Here is a 21,633-nt window from a genome sequence, read left to right as displayed (position 1 = left end):
TCACCTGCATGTTTGCTTGTCCTCATAACCCCCACACCCAGTGCCGTGAATTCTGGGAAGTGTTAATAATATTTAAAGTTAAACGCCATCTGTTCCCAGGGTCTAACCTGAATACCAATACGGCTGCAAATGTTGCAATTAACAGAGCCAAGATGTCAGAAACACCAGAGAGGAAGGCTTTAAGCCTCCTGCTCCAGGAAAAGAGAGGCAGATGTGATGTGAGCAGAGATGACTTTTCCAGTTCTCTCGGGGGGGACACACACTCCTCTTGTCCCCTTTTCACTACCTCCATCTGCCCTTATTTGATGAGATTCTCAGTATCATCTTTACTTAGGGGAATCTGCTTTTTAAAAATACAGGCCTTATAAAATGCTTGTCTCTCTCCATTTGAATGTTTTAAACAGCGAGCACAGGCAGATCAGTCAGGTGAATGAGAAGGCTGCTGTTATTTTTTTCCGAAATTAAACCAAATTGCATTTGCTCTGCCGTACGCAGTTTGTCGCCACGGGGATGTTCTGTATGCACATGTGCTGTTGTGAATGACGAAGAGCAGGATCCATATGAATAGTTTGATTAAAACAAAATGTAGACTATCAAACTGTGTACAATGTGTTAGACTTACGCAAACGCGGATAAATCTGAAAATGTAATTTATGGGCGGAAAAGTTTTATCATCCACAATCCTGTTTTTAGATCATTATCGAACTGTTTGCTGTCAATATTTACATTTCCTCTTCTTCTTTCACAAACAAAATGGTGCATTAAAGTCAGGATCTGCTAAAGCTGATTTGGCCATGTCACATCGCGCTTTCACTGTGATTATGTTGTTTTTCAGTTGGCAGACTGCATAACGAGTGACATATCGTTCTGTTTGCTACCAGCACTTGCACACACATGCAGGCTGAGACTGCGAGAGCCTCAGACCCACAGGAAGAGCAGGTGATTGAACATTTAGTTGACTTACATTATGATCTACAGAAACAGCCGTCTTCTAAGTAAGCTTTGACCACTGATTTTTCCTTTTTACCCAAATTTGGGTTTAACATCTTTACATTTTTAACTTAATCTAGAGCTTAACACACTTATTAGACCATCTAACATAAAAAAATAAAAATAAAACACAAATATTTTAGAAATTCTAGAAATTTTACCATTTAAAATATCTTTTTAGTTAAATAGCTTGCACATACTCGTTACAAAAACACTAGAAATAATTTTTATATTATTTGGTGGTGGTCTAATGTGAAATAACCCAAAATTCGTATGGTAGAAAACAAAAAATAAATGCAATGAAATAAATAATAACAATCAGTGACAGAAACAAGCTTTCATAGACTTCTGAAAGAGATAAAAGAAAATCTTTCAGTAACAAGACGACACAATTTCCGCTTCCTAAACATGTTTTTATGCTACAAATTAGACTTAAACTCAACATATTTTCTAAAAACACAACGCCTGCCTGCATTCGACTACATTCAATTACATCTGATTACATTCAACATCCACTAGTTAACCAAAACAAAGCGGAAGAAAAATAGAAAACTGCAATGCATGTCAGGCATGATCCTTGAAATTTCATCATCTGACAGTTAGTGGCAAGGCTTTTAGTATTGACAAAAAAAAAAGCTCACCTTTCCTCACCCACACATTCACACGCCAGCATAAAGCAAGAATTTCAAAAGTGAAAATACATTTGAAATCACTCACCCTGGCCTTCTATTCACATTAAGCTGGTGGTTTTGACCCTTAAAGATGAGCTCTCAAAAGCAGATTCTGTCAATATCAAACTTCCTTTATCCCTTTTCCTCGCTCTCTTTCACTCCCCACACTTCACTGAGTCCACAGTGGAGTGGTGGGGAGAAGAAGCTGGCTGTCCCGGTGGGATCATTGGTGTCACTGTTCACACATTCAGGTTCGTGTGACATTGACCTGTGGGCGACAGTGAAGCTGCTTTCTCTGGAGACTTAGGTGTTGCCAAGGCTGCTGAAAGCACCACCAGCGAGGTCACACTGTGAGGCATGTGGCATTTGATGCATTTACTTTAATGATTCAGGCAGAAAAAGTCTAGCAGTCCCGCTGTGACCCAGTGACCCGGAATCTGTTTAGATTAAAGTCTGTCGATGTTTGACAGTATCAAAGAGAAACATGCCACATGTGAATCAAAAATCTGTATTACCAACGAGAAAAATAATCAGGAGAACACTTATCAACCAGAGTGCTTTGATACTATAAAGAATTTATTACCCATATGTTTATAATCTGGGCATGTGTCCGATTATTGCTGGGATGGTCCAGTGGGCATGTTAGATTGTATGCTCTTCGGGGATGCAAGCCATGACTTCCAATATCAGCTGGCCTCAAAGCTGCTTCTATAATGCATGAAGATCAATACACTGTGGCTTTGTGACTGAGGCCTTGCAACTCTGTGCCCATATCAAGTATTCTCGGCAACTGCCCCGCCGTTTGAAGAGATCTATGCCTTTGGATTTATCAGGGCTCTGGGGATAACAGACTACAGGCTGGATACCCAAACTGCTATTGTTCGGTACAAAAACAAAGCTCGCAGTGCTGTGTTTAGGGTATTTCTGACATTTGCAGTTTTACGACAGTATTTGATGATGGCTTTCAGAGAGGCATTTTCAAGAGATCAGAACAAAAGGGGCATTACACCAGTAATCCATCGCTTCTCCAAACTTTGTGCTCTAAAGCTTCCCCATTAAAGAATATGGTTGGTGTTTTTATTGGATTATTTATCTATTTTTTTATAAATTGTTTTTACGTCATGGTCATAATGGAAGCTTGGGCAGTATCAGCACATCAGACATCTGAAGCTACAGTTTCAAGAAAAAGACTAGTAAAAATGTGTGGTCTGATCTTCATAGTTCACAGTAATAGTCAAACACAACCTGACTACAATGATGATACACAAACTCACTTGTGTGCTTTTAATGTCTTTACTGAATAAAGTGATCAAACAGTCCCGGTGCCGGCTGAAAAAAGTACTGGGAACAGTCAAAGCTGGTCAAATCTGCTTCTCTCACATTCTCCAAAAGCAGTTCACCCCCCTTCCCCTGGTGTGGTGACAGTTTTGTATTACACTGAAGACACTCCACGCTCAGCATAGATTAGTTAAAGATTCCCTGAAGATTTTTATTTTTTATCTTCAAGAAATGAAACCCATTTATGTTCAGCTATTTTCAGTGGAATACATTTTGTTCATCTCCTACCTCTCAAAATTGGTGTAATGCATAAGTACATTTATTGTGAAGCCTTATGTCCAGAAGAACACATTACATTATGCAAGTGATTTTTCTAACACATCTACATGTCGTTAAAAACTCCTCTGGAGTGAGAGAATGGATGTTTATCGAGTCAGTCAGTCGTACTATTTCATTTCATATCTAAACTTTTCAAGGTCAGGGTCATGGGCTGGAGCCTATTCCAGGATACACTGGGCACCTGGCGAGTAAACACAGTGGCCCTCCATATTGAGAGAAACCAGGTAATAGACTTGCCCATTTGGCATCATGCAAACTCCAAACAGAACCACCTGGCTTCAGACTGGGGTTTCAGTGGCCATTAGGACACTGTTCTGCCAAAGAAGTTATCAGTGTTTGTTTTCACATACAGCTCATAACACTATTAAAGCAGAGGAATATAAAAGCAGGACTTCTGGTGCTTAAAACTGTATATTTACTGATGTTTACTTTTCAGTGCACTTGTTCTGAACCTTCTGGGCTTGTGATTCTTAGACTTATTAAAAGCTGAAAATCTCTACTTGTGATCAATTTCAATAGGACTGCACTATTTTAATAGCACTCTTAAGTCCAATAGATAATTTAGTCCTCCCAGCAGGAATGTTATTAAAATATTGCAGTGATTTGTGTCCTGCTCTCTGCCATGTCCTTACTACACAGACTCACACAGACACACACAGTTTGTGGGAGAGATACACACATGGCCATGCTGGAAACAAAGGTAGAAACACCAGGAACATGAGGGGAAAGAAGTAAGGATGTGGCAGAGATCAGGACACAAATCACTGCAATATTTTAATGATATTCCTACTGGGAGGACTAAATTATCTATTGAACTTAACCAAGTTATTAAAATAGTGCAGTTCTATTGAACTTCGCTTTTTTTTTAGGTCTTAATATCTAATATATCTCTTCTATAGTATTTCTATAGGACATAAATATAGCTTGGGTTGTATTTTTCATGTCTAGTTAATAGTCATAAAAATGTAACGGTGGGAAATAGAACATGCAACTATCCAGATTCACTCCTACAGTGGAAGGCATTTATCTCAGCCACATACCTTGTATGCTTTGTGTGACTTTCACAACCTGATGAAGTGTTATACCCAACAAGGCCCTGGGCGCTCTCCCCTACTGCCTAATGGCCTACTCTAATGGCTGTTTGTCTTGTTTCATTGTAATTGGGGGGCAACTGACAATGCAGCAAAGTCTCTGCTGTCGCTTTTTACTACTGAGATTCGTCTGCTGGCCCCCTCTGGGTCCTGTGCTTTGTAGGTACCAGTTTCTTCTCTAATGATATCATAATTGCTGTTTTCTCACACAGTGGACAATGGTTGCCAAGCCTGAAGGTGGCCTAGAAAATGAGCTGGAGATCAAACCGGGGACACCACGACAATGAAGATAGTGCAGATGCATAAAAAATAAAGACATACTCATCAAAGGAGAATGTATTGCGGTCCCTTTTTAATGCTGATGTGTCTCCCTCATTCTTTCCCTACCAGCCAAACCATATGGTTATCCACAATGCATCATTAGTGTAAAAAAGAAATGCAAATGTGCTTTCTCTGTGTCAGTCAATGTCACTGCAGTCAGTGTGTGTGTCCTTGAACAGGGTGTAAGAAGCTGAGATATTACCTTGACCCGTGTATTGATCCACACTGTTAGCCTGACATCCAGATGCACATTTACATACATGTACCAAGATGAACTAGCAATATTTTTCTTTTTTACGCTCCTTTCTTGAAAGGTCTGTTTCTACAATTAAAAAAAAGACCAGCTCCAGTCCTCTCAGCACACTCAGAAAAGTGAGATAGCGCAGCCAGCGCTGTTTGAACAATCATTTCTCAGTCCAGCTGAATTCATGCTGACGCTCCAGTTTGCTCAGTTTGCTTTCTGAAAACTCCCCTCTTCCTCTTTTTAATCCTCTGGGTGGTGAGGTAGTGAGATGGTGAGGGGGGAGTGGAGAAAGAAGGAGAGACCAGCATTGAATGCTGACAGGGACATAACTTGCCTACCCTGCATACCTTGTTTACAGTCTCCCTCCCTGCTGCTATACCCTCCTCTCTCAATGGAGCCATAAAAAACAAATAGGGGCTTTTAGAGAAATTGCCTGTGCACTGAAGATTAATAACAGTTGCACAAGTTCACCCAAGAAAGTCTCCAGAAGCAAAAACGATATTGGAAGATTAAAAGTGCCACATCCCTAAATTGGAATGATTCAGTGCTCGGGCCGCTCTCTAACCAGCTTATTGGGAGTCAGGGCTTTGGTCTACCTGCCAGACAAAGAGCATCATTAAGTATTTACTTCTGGATGACCGTCTACTGCATGATGAGCTGAGGGTGTTATCGATCCCGTGTGTCTGAGATTGAAGTGGCCTGGGAGTTGTGGCAGGAGCACAGAAAAGACAGGTCATCCTGTTTGAGTGCAGGTCAGCTTTTTGACATTTGCAGCAGAGTAGATTAAAAAGAAGCGATGAGAACACCAATTTGACTTACTGACATCAACAACATTGTAGATCTTTTGACGGGTTGTTTGACCCATTCAATGCACATTTACTATGCATTATCCCTTTATATTGAAGACTGTGGATTAACCTATCAACCAGAAAGAGTGGTAAGAGTTTGTCAAATCAGTAACTTTTGATGAACTTACTGCTTGTCATCAGCAAAACTGAGAGGCTGGTTGATGAACTAAGAAGAAAGGAGGACAAGATACACACCCCTGTTTGCATCAGTATGGCTGAGATGGAACAGGTGAGGCTCAGAATAGTAAAGAACCAGTCATGCTGCCATCCCATCTACACACTGGTGTAAGAAAGCTCAGACATGACCCCACCTCTTAAGGAAACCAAGGCTGATCATTTTAGTTGTTTTTAACATAGATGAGGAATAAAAGTCATGGCAATTGTAGACATCACAAGCCCATACAACCCAAGGCTCTGCAACAGGTCCAGAACATCACAGATAAAAGCATTAATGAGGATGAGAGATGTCTGAGCCTGAAGGACTTTAAAATTATCGAGCAGTATCTTTTATAAGAATTTTTCACAACGACTGAATTCATCCTCAACACTTCACCATGAAAAACTCTGTTTTATTAAAAACAAACAAACATGTTTTCTAATCATGGAAAAACTATATCTGCATGCTCTTGAAATGAACCATCTAATGTCCATCATGAAAAAAAAACACACTAAAAATAAGTTATTTAAGAATAGCTCATTTTTATTTTATTTTTGAGTTTCCAGTAAGGTCAAGTAGCCTCGTTTCCTTCGTCGCTGTAACAGTATTATCGTAATAACATTATATATTACTAAGGGAAAAAAAAAACCTAAATCTATTATTGTGAATATTCAGCCCCTGGTTAACCACGACACTTTGATCTGCATATTTTCAGCGGCGCCCCATAGTTTCTATGGTAACAAGGAGGCGCACACGTCTCCGGGGCAACCGGGTCTAAGCGTCTCAGAAGTTGATAGCAACCACTACAGAACGCAACAGGCGTCAAGTTTTTAGAGCCGCGTAGAATAATTAGTAATTGCAGCAACATTGCCCTTCGTTAATTTGGACTTCCACCAATAAAAGCTGTGGCAATGTCGATGAGGAGGAAGACGGAGCTAAACGCAGAGGGCTTCACCGTAAAGGCCACTTTGAAGAACGCAGTGGTGAGTGTAGTTGTTTCAGTTAGCACTAGCTATAATAGCAGTGGGGAGCGTTCATCCTGGAAGCCCAGGGATGGAGAATTTACGGTTTGCATTTTATAAGCAATTTTGTGAGAGAAGTGCCAAGCCCATTACGGAAGAATGTATAGAGCTGGTTACAGTTAGTCACATTGAATGTCATTATCATTGTAACTTTACCTGCTACAGCTGGAGAGAACTGGCATATAGTCTTATATTCAGGAAGTAACTGAATCTAATTCACCTCATTGGCTAGTTGAATCTCCTCTCTTCGCGATTGGCTTGTACTTGTCATGTTTCTTTACATTAAATAGTAAATGGACTTGTACTTATATAACGCTTTTCTGCTATAACTGAGCACCCAGAGCACTTCTTTGACACACTGCTTTTATTCTATCCTTTTAAATGCTATGTCTAGCATTAAACATAACACAACTTTCTGATTAGTGGACAATCTGCACTACCTCCTGACAAATGTTTGTCTCTGTCTGACAAATGCTTAAATATGACTATAGGGATCTGCTAGAAATGGTGTTAGACACATTTTAACCAATTTAAAGTTATTTATAAACGCTATGGGAAAAGAAAACAAATGTTTTCAAGATATTGATCTAATTCCAGCTGAGATCATACTGCAGTTTTAGACTATTTAAGCTGTCATTCACAATTCAAAGAGCCTCCTGTCTGCTTCTTTCTCACACACATACTGATGGACAACTAGCAGTAAGGAACCTGGCAGTGACTAACAGCAGGGAACAGGTGACTGTCAAATTTTCAGAATAAAAGAACACAGTTGATCAAAAGAAGACCATTTTATCCATCCATGTTCTTCCACTGAGCCATTTAAGGGTTGCGGAGGGACTGGAGCCTATCTCAGCTGTCATAGGGGTGTGAGGTAGGGGTACCCTCTAAACAGGTCGCCAACCTATTGCAGCCCTTAATGAATAGCCAATATGCTTTAAAATTTTGTAATCTACTAAAAAAACCACAGTTTCACACAGGAAGCGTTGCTGTTGATTACAGCCCGGATAAGTATAAGAGTTGAACAGGAGTCTCACCTTTTCTAAATAAATGTCTTCAGTTATTTAGTGGATGTTATCATGATGCGTTCATGCTGTGAAATTTAAAAGAAAAATAAAGCAGCCACAGTTAACTTCAGACAATGAACACAATACTCAGATAATTTTGAAAACAGCAGACCTCAGTTATACACATTTATCCACTTTAGGGGGTACAGATTTTCAAAATAAATACCCCCTATTGATTTATGTTTTTAATATCAAGTGCTATCTCTCTTCAGCTTTTCAGTCTACCTATTTATCTCCAACTTTTTTGCAGCAAGCCACAGAGTCAAGACTGGTGGTAGCAACAATCCTACCGCCATTTTTCCAGAAATTGCATGGTCTGTTATTTTTTGCTCTGCGTCAAAATCTCTGTGCGCAAATCAACCCAGAGAGTTGAGGTAGCAATAGGAAAAATCAGAATGCCTGAACAAACTCTTCAACCATTATTCTACTGTATCTGTCTTCTATGTATGTGTGTGTGTGCCTAACCCTTTTGGTCAGACAAGCCTGAGTGGGTTTCACACAAACATGGACATTTGGGAACTCTAAAATTATCCAATAACATTTATGGACTAAAATGACACGTATAAAGCCCATTCAGAAGCTATATGGCAATGATTAGATGCTATGAAACGCAGAAACCGTGTGCTAAGAAAAATGCAAATGCTGTTTTTTTATAACAGCATTTTCCTTTTATAGACTAACGGGCTTGTGGGGTGGTGGAGTTGTGTGTAGCACGTGGTTTGAGCTTAAAAGCTTATAGTTTTGTTTTTGATTGCCTTGCTACAAATAGAAAAGGAACTGCATTTATTTTTGTACATCCTCTTGTCTTACACTGAGAAAAACAAGAAACCTCCTGAATCTTGATTTCCTTGTCGAGAAGTCCCTATTTGGGACCTCAAGTGTAGTTAAACTGTTGAAGGGCTTGACTAATTTCCAAAGAAAGACTTTCTTCTTCTCATTTACTGCAAATGAAGATGGATCAGGAACGTGTAATAGGTTGTATGGCAGTAGACATTAGTCTCTATTGACTTCATGGACTTTATTGATTGGTCAGTAAAACTAGTTTTTGTCTGGCCAGAAATAGATTATTATTTAAAATCCAAATCTAATTTTATTTGGGCTTGACTGCTGTCTTGTGCAGAACTCCATATCATTTTACTTAAATAACTTATAGTTTACTGGAGTCTTTTTAATGAGTTTTCCAAAAACTACTGTGTCTGAGGAGTAAAGTTATGCTGTGCTTTGCTATTCTGGGATGTCTCACATTGAACATTTAAATGTCTTTCCTTTTATTTCAGTGACATATACAGGGGTTTTACTGCATCACAAACAATTTCAGTGCCCGGCAAAGGAAAAAAACAGTGTATTAAAATATTTTTAAACATTTTTAAATTACTTTTCTTTATCAGTTCCCTGAAATAACAGTGAAATGCATAGACTTCTGTTAAGCAGATAAAGCAGATAGACTCATTGCTTTAACTATATGCAGAACAGTGTGCCTAATCAGATGCATAATAATGACCCAAATGTATGTGGTATACATATAGCCATGCATATGCATTTATGCTTGTTTAATTAAAACATTGTCAAACTTTCAAAGAATGAGGCCAGAATTAACACTTTACAGTTTTTTTTTTACTCTTGGGTCCATATTATGTCAAAAAAGGTAGAAATCCCAAAAAGGGTGATCTTATTGGTCAAGCCTTCTGTTTACAAATGGAAGCAAATGTAAAGGAAGTTGGTAAAAGGCTGAATGTGTGTTTCACACAAAGGATAAACTGCACCAACGACCAGCACAACATAAGTAATGATTCATTTTGAATGCTGAGTGCAAAGCTACTCTAGTCCAACAATAAAAATTCAGAGCTAAAATGAGCATAATAGGTCTTCTTTAAACACAAGCAGTGGTGTCATAGTCACACATTGTCAGATTACTTAAATGTAGCTTTAATAAAAGTTGCTCCAGTTCACCCACGAAAAGTCTCCAGAGTCAAGCAAGGCTGGAAGATTAACTGGAATGATTCAGTGCTCAGGCTGCACTTTAACCAGCTTGTTAAAAGTCAGGGTCTTGGCCTACCTGCCAGACAAAAAGGATCATTAAAGGTAGGGTGTACGTTTGTAGAAGCCAACAAGAGTAAACTATATTTTTTGAAAGCAAACAGCCAAATGATCCCACAACCTTCCCCTCCCTCCTGACTTCAGGAGCATCTGCTCTGTCATTGTAAATACAGGGTGTATCAAAAACAAAAAACAAAACCTGTCCCTTTTCAAAGGGCTATTGTTGCCTTTACAGTCGTTCTCGGTTGGCACAAAGGCAGTGGCAGCTGGTTAAAGGCAAAGCATGTCAGAGGCAACCACAATGTTTATATTTTGCTTAAATCTGACTGTTTTCCCCCCAAACGCTCTGACAATTAGCCCTATTTCCTAGAGAACACAAAGCTCTTCATTAGAGCTTATTTCTTAAAGGGTGCATACTAAAAAACATGACAATATGCTGAATGACATGCTGAATTAGTAAAAAAATGAAAACTTTTCTTTCATCTGTAAGTTCAAAGAATTCCTTACATTTAGATTTATTGTTGTAAAGCTGTTATGTTGACAGCTTTGAGTTGGTTCATGGCCGTTTATGGTACTGTATTGGAAAGTGTGGCATTCTTGAATGAATATGAGCATCATTTTAAAACATTTTGTCAGAAGGTTTTTGGTTCTCAGGTCTGAGACATCTTGCCTATATGTGATGAATATTTGCAGAAGGGCTGCACATTTCTGATGACAACGACAAATACTTGAACCTGAAGCCACAGCTGCCTTTTATTTTTTTGTAGCCGCGTCCACCTTGAGATGCAAAAGAGGCTGTGTAGAGCTATCATTGACTCGCTCTTCCTTTCTTGAAGGTCATAAACAAATCTGTTGTCAAGAGCTTTCATGAGGAAGGCTCCTGCAAAGCCCTTTAATATTCACCATCTCCCCAGAGGATCTGCTGTGTCTGGAACATGAATGATGCGCGCACACCGGCATACCACTGGCTAAATCTTCAACAAAAACCATTACATTTTTCAGGGGCTTGCTTGTGTCTCTTGCTCCCTGTTTTTTTTTTTTTTTGTCCCCCGTGGTCACGGACATTTCACTCCAGAGAGGGCAGCTTTGCGGAGAGCTATGATTTGTAGGTAACGACAAGGCCATTTCAAGCCTTGAAAGGGTATGGGGACTTGAAGCATAGGCTTATTATGCTTTAAAGTATTTGTGGTTATAGAAATTGAATCAATAGCACAGGCCCCTGAAACCCTTCCACCGTTTTTTTTTCTTTTTTCCAGTGATTCATCCTCAAGCATTTAAAGAGAAACAAGATGCACTTTACATTCTGGTGGGAGGTCGTCACTGTACGCTTCATACAGAGAGGGCAACAAAGCTGTTATTTTCTGTGTCAGAGGCTTATTCTGGCTTGATGACAAAAAGAAATACCCAAAACAAACAAAAAAAAAAAAACCAAGAAAAAAATAACAGGTTGGAGAGCGACTGCAAACAGCTGCGCAGTGCAGAAAAATGAATGGATATGACTACACACACTTTACATGGAAAGTAATGCCCCCAAAAATGGTGTGAGTGAATGATACACATCACAAATTATTTTCAGCATCGTATGGAAATATTTTGTCATAAAATATTGTCATAAAAGAGAAATAAAGCATGAAAACAATAATTAATATACTCTTCCACCACATTCTTTACATATATCTTTATATATATCTGGCACAGGTGTAATCAGTCCTTAACAGTTAGAGCTTAGTTTTTCGTTCAACCGTTTTAAAACACAGTTAGCATCTGGCTCGTTAGCGCTAATGCTTCGCACAGTGGAGCTATGAACTGTATTTGGGATTATGATTCCAAACTTTGTGGCACATGTTGTTCTGAGTGGCAGTGTGTCCCGTTACCTTTGCCTCACCTTCTTCCCTGTCATAAGGAGAAGCTGCTTGAGCCCAGAGGACAGTCAATTCCTCCTCTCAGGTGTTTTTGGTTCAACTTTGAGCTCCTGTTCATCACCTATGCTGTGGCTGAATGGAATGACAGAGCAAGTATTGCAGTGAAATTCTGGAGATTCACAAAACTAAGTAACTATGTATATACTTGGTAGAAGCAGATTTCTGTAGTCAACCTTGTTTGAGTTGTCAGAGTCAGAGATGTGGGCAACCAGTCAAAGGTGTTTAATCAGGGCATGTTATTACATCTCGCTGCATGAATACCATTCTGAAAATAAAAACATTGGTCAATAACTATTGAGCTCACAGATCTGTCTTCTGGGTTGGGTATTGATTTATCGAATACTGAAGATTAAATTAGAGTAGAATATATGACCTCTGATGATTGTCATGCCCTGAGTACACATCCTGCAATGTGTGTACTGCTTTTATGCTTAACCAACCTCAGCTCTGAGGTCTTTCAAGGTCTTAGATGTCACAAAGTCCTTTATCTAGAGAAATCCTCCTTTCTGAGGTGATAAAAGAAAGTTTCAAACATTTCTGCACTCATATTTCATACACTCTACATATAATAGTCTGCAATAGTCTTAGTAAATAATATGCTATACCTTTAAAGCATAGGTGTCAAACTCTGGCCCGCGGGCCAAATTTGGCCCAGAGCCTAATTAAATTTGGCCCGCGAAGCCATACCAAATTACTATCAGAGCTGGCCTACTGGTATTATACAGCTAATATATATATTGTTTAGTATTAAGCTTTGCTTGTTCCATATTCAATTTTTTAGCAAAACGTGTTTGAGTCCATAAGAAAAGATTCATTCTTATATCTGGAGGAATAAATATAATTCAATAAATATTAACGTTAGCCCGCGACTTTGTTCCAGTTTTGAATTTTGGCCCACTGTGTATTTGAGTTTGACACCCCTGCTTTAAAGTAATGATTCTTTTATGAGCAATAAAGTTTTTTAAAAAGCACCAGGCAATTTTTGGAGGTACCTTTTTTTTTTTTTTTTTTTTTTTTTTTTTTTTCACATTTGCACAAAATCAAGATCTAAATCTGGAGATTCGTGTGCCAAGGGACGTGCCAAAGGATGTGCAACTAGGGCAGGACAATATGGCCAAAAATATTTATCACGATATATATTTGAAAATTTGCGATAACGATATAACTGACGATATAATTGACGCAAGACAAAATACCCTACTCCACAACTTTATTAGTGCAACCCCCCCGGGCCATATCATACCATGAACGGTATGATATGGCCCAGCCCTAGGTGCAACCACTCTTTCTCAGATTAACTAATACTTAATACTTCATAAACTTAAAGAAATAACAGCACAATAACCAGCTGCATCTTCAGTGTGTCCCTACAGTTCCACCTAGTTTTAAAAAGTTTTAATTTTTGGCTAACATATGAAACACAAAATGATGGCATGTCTTTTGGAAACAATGTGTTGCATCCTTGCAAGTAGAAGAAGAATCAAGGGGCTCAAATCCATGTGGTCATCCAACACCTTACAGCGACAGTTAATGTTGGTTTTTCCTGTAATATGTCACCTGTCTGAATCTCTGCAACGTAATACATGTTCAAGTACATGAACACAACCCTCTCATGCTCTGCTGCACAGTTCACCTTAGAGGGCAAATTGATACAATCTACACTAGAGCCCAACCTCAACTTTTGTGTAACAAGGCTCTGCAGATTGCTGAGATGATAGATTTTGAAAAATCACAACTCATTTACTGCTTACTTGGTCTCTGTGGTAAAACCAAGGCCAGCAAACAGTGTCCCCAAGACTCATACAAGGCTCCCCACTATCCGCTAACTCCAATCCCCCAGTCCTGCCGTCATCCTGCCTTTTCACCCCACTAACCTCAGGGGACAGATAGGATACTCCATGCCAGCAAACGTGACCTCCATATCTTATCCTTCCCCCGCAGCATAATCATTATATACCTGAGCAGATGTCTCAGCCCCTTATACAGTCTCCCCTGCTATTCTCTTGCTCTCCCTTGTTCTCTCTTTCTTTCATTTCAGAACCTTTATTCAACCAGCCAGCACTCTGGAGATGAAAACATTTATGTAGAGAAACAATGGGCTATCAGACTATTACTTCATATGCACTCTAAATCGTAAACTAAATCAATTAAATAATAATGACAGTAAATTAAAAAGCAACAGAGCATAGATGCATTTTGATTTAATTGTATTGTATCATAGTAATTTGCTTTAGTGGATAGTTTGGAAGGATGCTTTGTAGAGAGTGTGTCAGAGATGTGTATATGCACATCTTAGCTATTTGTTTTCGATGCTCTAGCCCCAGAGTGTCATCGTAATAAATGAATCCATCTGAACAAATTAAACAAGTGACAGCTTCGAATTGATCCTTGATTAGGGCTTTAAATGAATGTAGAATTTCAGTACAACTCGATTAAATGTAATCTCACTTTAAAAATGTGATGTAAACTTGGTTAAAATGCTGTCTCAAATTTGATTTGTTTAGAAGATTTCAAAGTTTTTCTAATAGCTTTATGTGCATTAGTTAAAGCTTGATTTAAAATGATTAAACCCGAATCACTGAAAAACACCATAGGGTGGAATAATCATAGCAAACACAATAAGACAACAATAAGAGTCTGAAATAAAAATGAGGCTATTTCAGATAAACGATAGCAGCAGTTTTTTTCCTTTTTGACCAAGATTGAATCCTTGAAATTTTTTATGAAGATGAATCTGCCTATTTACTACTCTCACTTGCCATCAAAATCATTCTTCCCCATCACTCTGAACACGTTTACTGACACAGAGACTCATAATGTGCCCAGCATGAGCCATAAATTGCCCATGCAGCACAATCAGGTATTTTGTGTCTGTGTTGTGTCTTGCCTATGCAAGGCAAGGCATACTGAGCAAAGTTGGATGTCCTCACCCATCTGCTTGGCCGCCACACTTGAACTGCCTCCCGGAAATGTTTTCTAAACCAGCAGTACTTGTAGGGACACATGCACTATTTTTCCGTATCCGTCTTTCCCTTCCCTCGCTCCCGTGTGTTCATCTTATCAGCACCACAAGCCTGCAGTCCATCCCAGCAAACAGCTGGGTTATTTGAGGAAGAATTGAGTCATGGTACAAAAAAGGTTAAATTGGCAACAGACTCTGGAGGCCTGCTGGCATTTCCATTACTATCGATCAACCACGGAGCCTAAAGGTCTTAAGCGCACAAAACATTGGCTGACTTGGACATCTTACAGTTTTCCTCATAACTTAGTATGTTGTTCTTTGCATGAAATACTGCATAGAAATGACAATACATTTTAAGCATTATATAAAGATGAAATCCATGAAATGCCGCTAATTTAAAGTCACCTTAAAAGAGAAAAAAAGTTTACTTCTGCAATGCCCATTTGAAACTTTGCTTTGATCCTGGATTTTAGATCACATTGAAAATCTACATTCCTGCTCAGGGTAAATTTGGCAGAACTTACAAAAAGCAGTTTCTCTGATTCATGCTCTCTCGCCAGGTATCAACAAATAGATTAGGTTATAATTGATAGCATGGCGTCTGAACTGCACGTCTGCTGAAATGTCTGTGACCTTTTCCGCGATTGAGGAAAAACACCGTCAGTAAACTTCAGTCAGATATGTGGAAGTATTTCCACAACATTCTATCATGACCTTACAGGAAGTGCTCAGCTGATTATATCTATTATGTTTGCCTTCCTCTGAGCTTGGTTGACAATTATACTGGCCTCTGTGTTTGTTATGTTCTCCTTCATGCCCTTGTAGCTTGAATTCTAATTAGATAGCGTTTAATAGCGAATGTTTATTGCTCCTTGCAGGGCCCCTATTTTCGGCTCAAGAGTTAATTAGCCCTATGTCATGTGATAACCATCACTGAGGGCATTTAGACCTACGCCATTTCTATGAGCAGTGTCCTTGTATAAAAACAGCCAGTTTTTTTTCTTTTTGTTCGTTAGGTACAAAATTGCTAGAAATGATCAGGAATCACCATAAAATGTGTTTTCTTAACATATTTTGCTTAATATGTTGCCAGTGAAGTCTGTTCTAAGCTGTAAGACAGGGTATTTTACAGCTTTCACATTGATTTTCTCCCAAATGGTTGTGAGTGGAAGTTGCTGGAAGTCACTGTAAAATTGATTAATAAAACCCCAATCAAGCAGGCCTAGAAATCAGTCAGTGATAACCACTGGGTCACCAGAAGAACCAGTTCTGTTTACATGGTACATGCTCAGCTTAGGTAGCATTATTAGAAGACATAGGCATGGCACGGGTGTGGTCTCTGGCTCTGCGGCAGTGGAGGGGTGGTACAGTAGGCTCATGAGGCTGTGCCGGGAAGACGGTGGGGACAGGTGAGAGGGATTACAACTAATGAACTCTGCCCCTTTTTAGTGTGTGGTGTTTAAAGGAGCTGGGAAGCTGGCCTTGCGGTGGAATATATACAGTGCAGAAGCAGTGGGAACGCAGTATTTAAAAATAAAGGTGCTTAGAAGTGACACTTGAACACTGTGTGGGTCCTGATCATTTCACACATATATTTTCATTGATATCCAAATTATACCCAGCTTTGTCTTTCTATTTAGTTAGGTTACAAGAATATCTTAAAGACATTAAGGCCTGCAGGACCTCTAACCATGCTTACTTTGGAAGGCATTACCTTGGCCTCCAGTCACATTGTGAGGAATATTGGAGTTATTTTTTAGACACAAACTGCTTACTTGTGGTTCCTAGGATAAACTAAAGTATTTTTAGAAGTCCTTGTCACTTAACAGTCATCTTTAAGACCTTGCTCACACTTAATTGTGGAAAATTCATTTAAAACATTATTTAATAACTGTTTTAGCCATCCCCAAAACCGTATATATAAAATCTGATAAAAACAATTTTGCAGACTTTGCCATAAAATAAAATCCCTTTTCCTTATAGTTATAACTCAGTCTTTGTTGTTTGCATAGTACCATGTCCCTGGCCCATTTTGGCAGGTTTTTGCTGAGTCTACCACATGTTTGTTGTGCTTCAGGAACAATAAACAATAACAGTTTTCACTCCAGATATCCTTCCTGAGCCAGCCTTCCCATTTATCAAGGCCTGGGACCAGCACTAGGTTTTTTTTTCCAAGTATCAAACCAAGGATCTTTCACATGTGAAGCAAATGGATAAACCACACTAAGTAGCCACTTCCAGAACCTTTCATGCTACTGCCTAGAGTTGCAAGGTTGCTTGATTACATAAGCAAGTCAGATTTACAGGTTTGTCTGAGGGGGAAAAAAAATCAGTGATTTGAATTCTATTTTGCAATGAGTAGGCTTGTGTGTGGTGGTTCAGAGTGAAGGTGGCTGACTGTGAAACTTTAACATGTCGCATAATGCTAGCTTTTGCTCACGTAATGTGTTTTTCTATTTGAGTTGCTGTTTGGTTTATGCAATAAACCTTCTTGATTGGGCTTATACTGTGCTTTGAGCAGCTTTCAAAATATTTACTTCATGATAGACATCTGAAAATGACTGACAGTAAGGAAGCAAGAAATAAATCCTTTTAAATAAACCTTTTAAATCGCAGTGCTCTTTTCACTTTCTTTTTTTTGCTACATTCCTTTGCACAAAGCCATCCAAAATGTTATACTGACAGTATTTCAGAAGCTGCACCCTCTCTCCGGTGTCCTCTTTTGGACAAGGTTGTATTGTCGCACCGCAGTCCCTGCTCACTCCTTTAAGTCCTTCATCTTTGGTGTCATGAGGAATGGCATGGTCAGAACATTTCCAGGCATATACCGGTGCTACTCATAAACCATAATAATCTATTTTATGTGACTTATATGACCTAAATACCAGTCCTTAAAATCATAATTAGAAATGCTCCAAATAGTTAATTTCCATTCAGCAGGATTTGAGTGGTGTACATTGTGTGCCCATTAAACTACTATTAGTTTCAGTCTGTGACCACATTTTTTTAAAATCCAGTTTGTCTGCATTTTGCCATCTTTTTTAAGCGTGTGCTTTGGCTCATTATCAGTTAAGAACTCTTTCATAGCTGAAAACAGTATTCATAATTTTACCTCAACATTAAGTCATACTGTTATGTGTGTGTGCATTTAGAATATACCTGCTTGTGACAGGGACAAACTTTAATATAAATGAGGATGCGATCAAGTGTGGTACACTGATGAGATATTAGATGACATACACACATCCTCCATCATTATCACCCGTCGCACTGACTTGTCCTTGCCAGAGGAGAATGGCCTCTTCTGAGTCTTCTAATTGTCCGATGTTAAGTGTGCGTTATGAACTTGACTACAGGGTCAGATGTGACAGCTCGCATACTGCCTACATCAACATAATGGGGACCAGTGGCAAAAAAAATCAATGTATCTGACAAACGCAGTTGTTCCAATCCAATAATACCAAGTGGTGGCCTTTGTTTCGCCACCCCCTACTTTGAAAATCTCCATCTCGCTAAAACATTGGCCTGACCTTTTGAATTTTGCTGACCAGCACAGAGACCAAAAATGCCTTTTTATCTGTAACCCCTCAAGGACAATAACAAAATCTGCTATCCATTAGTGGAACACAGCAATTGAAACCATGTTATGATTTTTAGAAAACAAATGTGTTTAAATGTAAAAGAATGTGTCTGTCACAATGCTTATTAACTAGATGCTTTCTGTAAAGAGAAAAGGGATGGTAGGGCAGAGCAAAGCAGCACCAGCAGCGCAATGGATGCAGTTTAAAAAGCACAGCAGCCAACATCATAGATGGTGCTCCAGGGCTGTGGTGTTCTTCACCCGGTGCCAAGAAAGTAAACCTGCAAACCCTTTGAGATTAGAAGCAGTGTGTATGTTCCCTTCGAAATTCCACTGAGGATTACTCTGCTATTTAGCTCATGCCTTACATCCAGCTGAGCTGAAGTGCTCCCAGTTGAAGGTGTGCTGGAGGCAACAGCTCTGCTGCAGCAAGCTGGAGAAGGCAGGGAAAGGGAAGAGCTGGAAGGGAAAAGTACTCTGATACTGTCAGAAGTGATCCACATCACGGCCCAGCAACCCCCCTCTGCTCCAGCCACTTCTGCTCATTACGATCGTCGTCCGGAAACACCAAGCAAATTCCACTAACGAGTGTTTGATCAACACGCCAAGCTGTAGCAGAAGAAGACAGGCAACCTGTTCATGACTCATTCCCCCTCTCTCTCTCTCTCTCTCCTTCTCTGCCTTTCTCTACCTTTCTCTCTCTTCTACTTCTGTCTGTATTTTTCCCTCTATCCCTCCCACTCCCTTAAGACAGAGGAGAACAAAGGGAGAGACAGAAGAAAAGCAATATAACCTCTTGGCCCTTATCTTCGGAGCACACCAGAGCATGTCTGGCCTCAGACAAGGCTTTGCCTGTCCTTTGAAGGAGCTCATCTCCCTTTGATTTCAGCCAAATGGTTCAGCACAGTGACAGATGCTCAACTTTCCATCTGCCACTCTGACACCCATCTCTTTAGTGTTGTTGAATCTAACTGACTTTGTTTGGACTGTCTGTCTGGCTGTCTGAATAAGGTTGTGACATGGATGCTGATGTGAGTGTTAATGTAAGATATTGTGGCTAAGACCTTCAGTTATAAAAGATAAAAGAAATTCCCTGCCGCCTTTTTTCTTTTTGAGGTCGTCTGGACTGTCTTGGTTGTACTTTTATGATAACACTTTAGACTTTTAGTTGATGCTCTGATACTGAGTGATTTAATGAGGAGTCTTAAGGGTCATCATCATATTACCTTGACAATATTCCTCTGAGATGGGCCAGAGAAAGACATAAAAATTCAAGCCAAGGAGAGTCAGGCAGCCTTTTTATGAGAGGAAACTCAAGGCAGTTGAGGGGAAAGATATAGAAGAGTGATAAAATTCAAGAGGGAGAGGATGACGTAGCACATCCCGTAATGGGTAAGTGTTTTATGAGTGAAGGAGAATGTGCTGCTCAGATTGAACTTCTGCTGTTGCTAAATGAACAGGAAAATAATCTCTTCAATGATTGCGCTGGTGTGGTTTGTTTCTGACATCTTTTATGCTGACTGTAAGCTAAATCACTGGTGTTTGAGAACAAGACTGGAGGCACACAGTTTGCTATTGTAGCAAACCCGTTATTTACTATTCCTCATTCACACAGCCTTGATATATGCCTGTCATCAAAGGTGTGAGATAGAGGAGGTGGCGCAGCAAGACTCATACTAATAGCCTAGACACCTGTTTCACTGTCAGAGCATCAGCAACCTGCAATGCAGAGCAAGAGGTGGAGAAGTAGGAGGAGTGATTGAATAGAAGGTGGGTAGCTAGATGAATGGATCGCACTGTAAGAGAATGATACTGAAGTAAATCTCTATGACTTTAGTAGAAATCGTGTTTTTTGAATAAATCAGCTCAAAAGCCAGGTGTTGCTGGCACAGCAGGCTTTGAGGTATGGCTTTGCTTTAGTTTCTTTTTATTTGTTTGTTTGTTTGACTGTCTGCATGTGTTATTGCCTCCCTGTAGCTCAACTAAAAGTGCCGCCTCTCTCTCTGAGAGAGCTGCTGAAGCAACAAGCTCAGTGTGTGATTTGAGAAGATGGAGAAGTGCCTGTTTTTAAGGCACTTGGGCAGCAAAATGTTTTTTTTTTCTTTTGTATTGGAGGGACTGCCATTCAAAGAAGTATCTTTGCAGGAGGTCACAATAGTAGCCCTCTGGTCTTTTATTTTTCACTGTCTATAACCCAAACAAAACTTTTTGCCTAAGATGCATTTGTGTGACTTGATGAGTTCAGCTGATTTTGGCAAGCTGACCGTGTAGGGTGTTTGGTCGCAGTGATGTAGCCTTCAGTGTGCTTTCTTCCCTTTAATTTGTATAAAGGTCAAATTTCAGACCTCTGGTCTCTGTAAGCAAACTTCCAGCTTCGTTTCTAACAGACGGCCTTACAGGCAGCAAGACTGATTTCCAGGAATAGAAAGTCACACTGGGCTTGCGATAAGACCAAGGGCCTGGGGTTCGTTTTGCAATACATACTAATCACCTAGATAATGTTCTTCAGTGTTAAACAATATTCCCATATCAGAGGTAGAACCTGTATCGCTTACCATGTGCAGCCTGCTTATCTCCTCACGCCTCCCAATGCTCCTCAGGGATCTGTCAGTGCTGGGCTACCTGTGACACCTGGGAATGTGTGTGTATGTGGCTGTGGTGTGTTGTGGATGAAGCTGCAGACTGACCTGCGCTCTCCTGTCTCATCTTTATGGCTGTCTGTCTGCATCTCTGTGGTGAAATCGATGTCTCCTGCTGCTCTGGGTCTGTTCTTTTCCTGTCCCTGCCCCCGGAGGCTTGTTGATAACCCTTCCACCGCTAACATGCCGCTCCCTTTCTAAAGTATGTGGTCATACCTGTGTTTACCTGTTGGCTGGTCTCACCATTAATCACCTCATCTCCTAGCTTAGGCTTCTTCTAGCCTTCTTGCACATCTCAGCATTTCCCTGGTTGGCTATTTAATTTCCACTAATGCGTCCTTATCTGCTGAAGTGGCTGTCTTCTTACTGCCTGCAAATAAGACACGCGGTTAGGTTTAAACTTCTGGATGAGTCATGCAGATGTTTCTGAGCTTTGGCCACAACTAACAAAGCGTGTTGTTATACTGA

General features: G+C 39.8%; 1 protein-coding gene across 4 annotated transcripts in view; it reads left to right on the top strand.

Annotated features, from left to right (window-relative positions):
- The first annotated feature begins 6,691 nt into the window (after positions 1-6,691).
- pacrg (PARK2 co-regulated) overlaps positions 6,692-21,633 on the top strand; it is a 149,803-nt gene continuing 134,861 nt past the window's right edge. For all 4 annotated transcript variants that reach the window (XM_082516416.1, XM_082516417.1, XM_082516419.1 and 1 more), the window contains exon 1: positions 6,692-6,922. In XM_082516416.1, coding sequence (XP_082372542.1) covers positions 6,851-6,922 — 72 coding nt within the window. In that variant the 5' untranslated portion in view covers positions 6,692-6,850. The remainder of the gene's footprint in view (positions 6,923-21,633) is intronic.

Source organism: Aulonocara stuartgranti, assembly GCF_965226115.1.
Source record: "Aulonocara stuartgranti genome assembly, chromosome: 19".
Classification (NCBI taxonomy): domain Eukaryota; kingdom Metazoa; phylum Chordata; class Actinopteri; order Cichliformes; family Cichlidae; genus Aulonocara; species Aulonocara stuartgranti.
The sequence above is the reverse complement of the archived record's forward strand: the minus strand, read 5'-3'. Positions and strand labels throughout refer to the sequence as shown.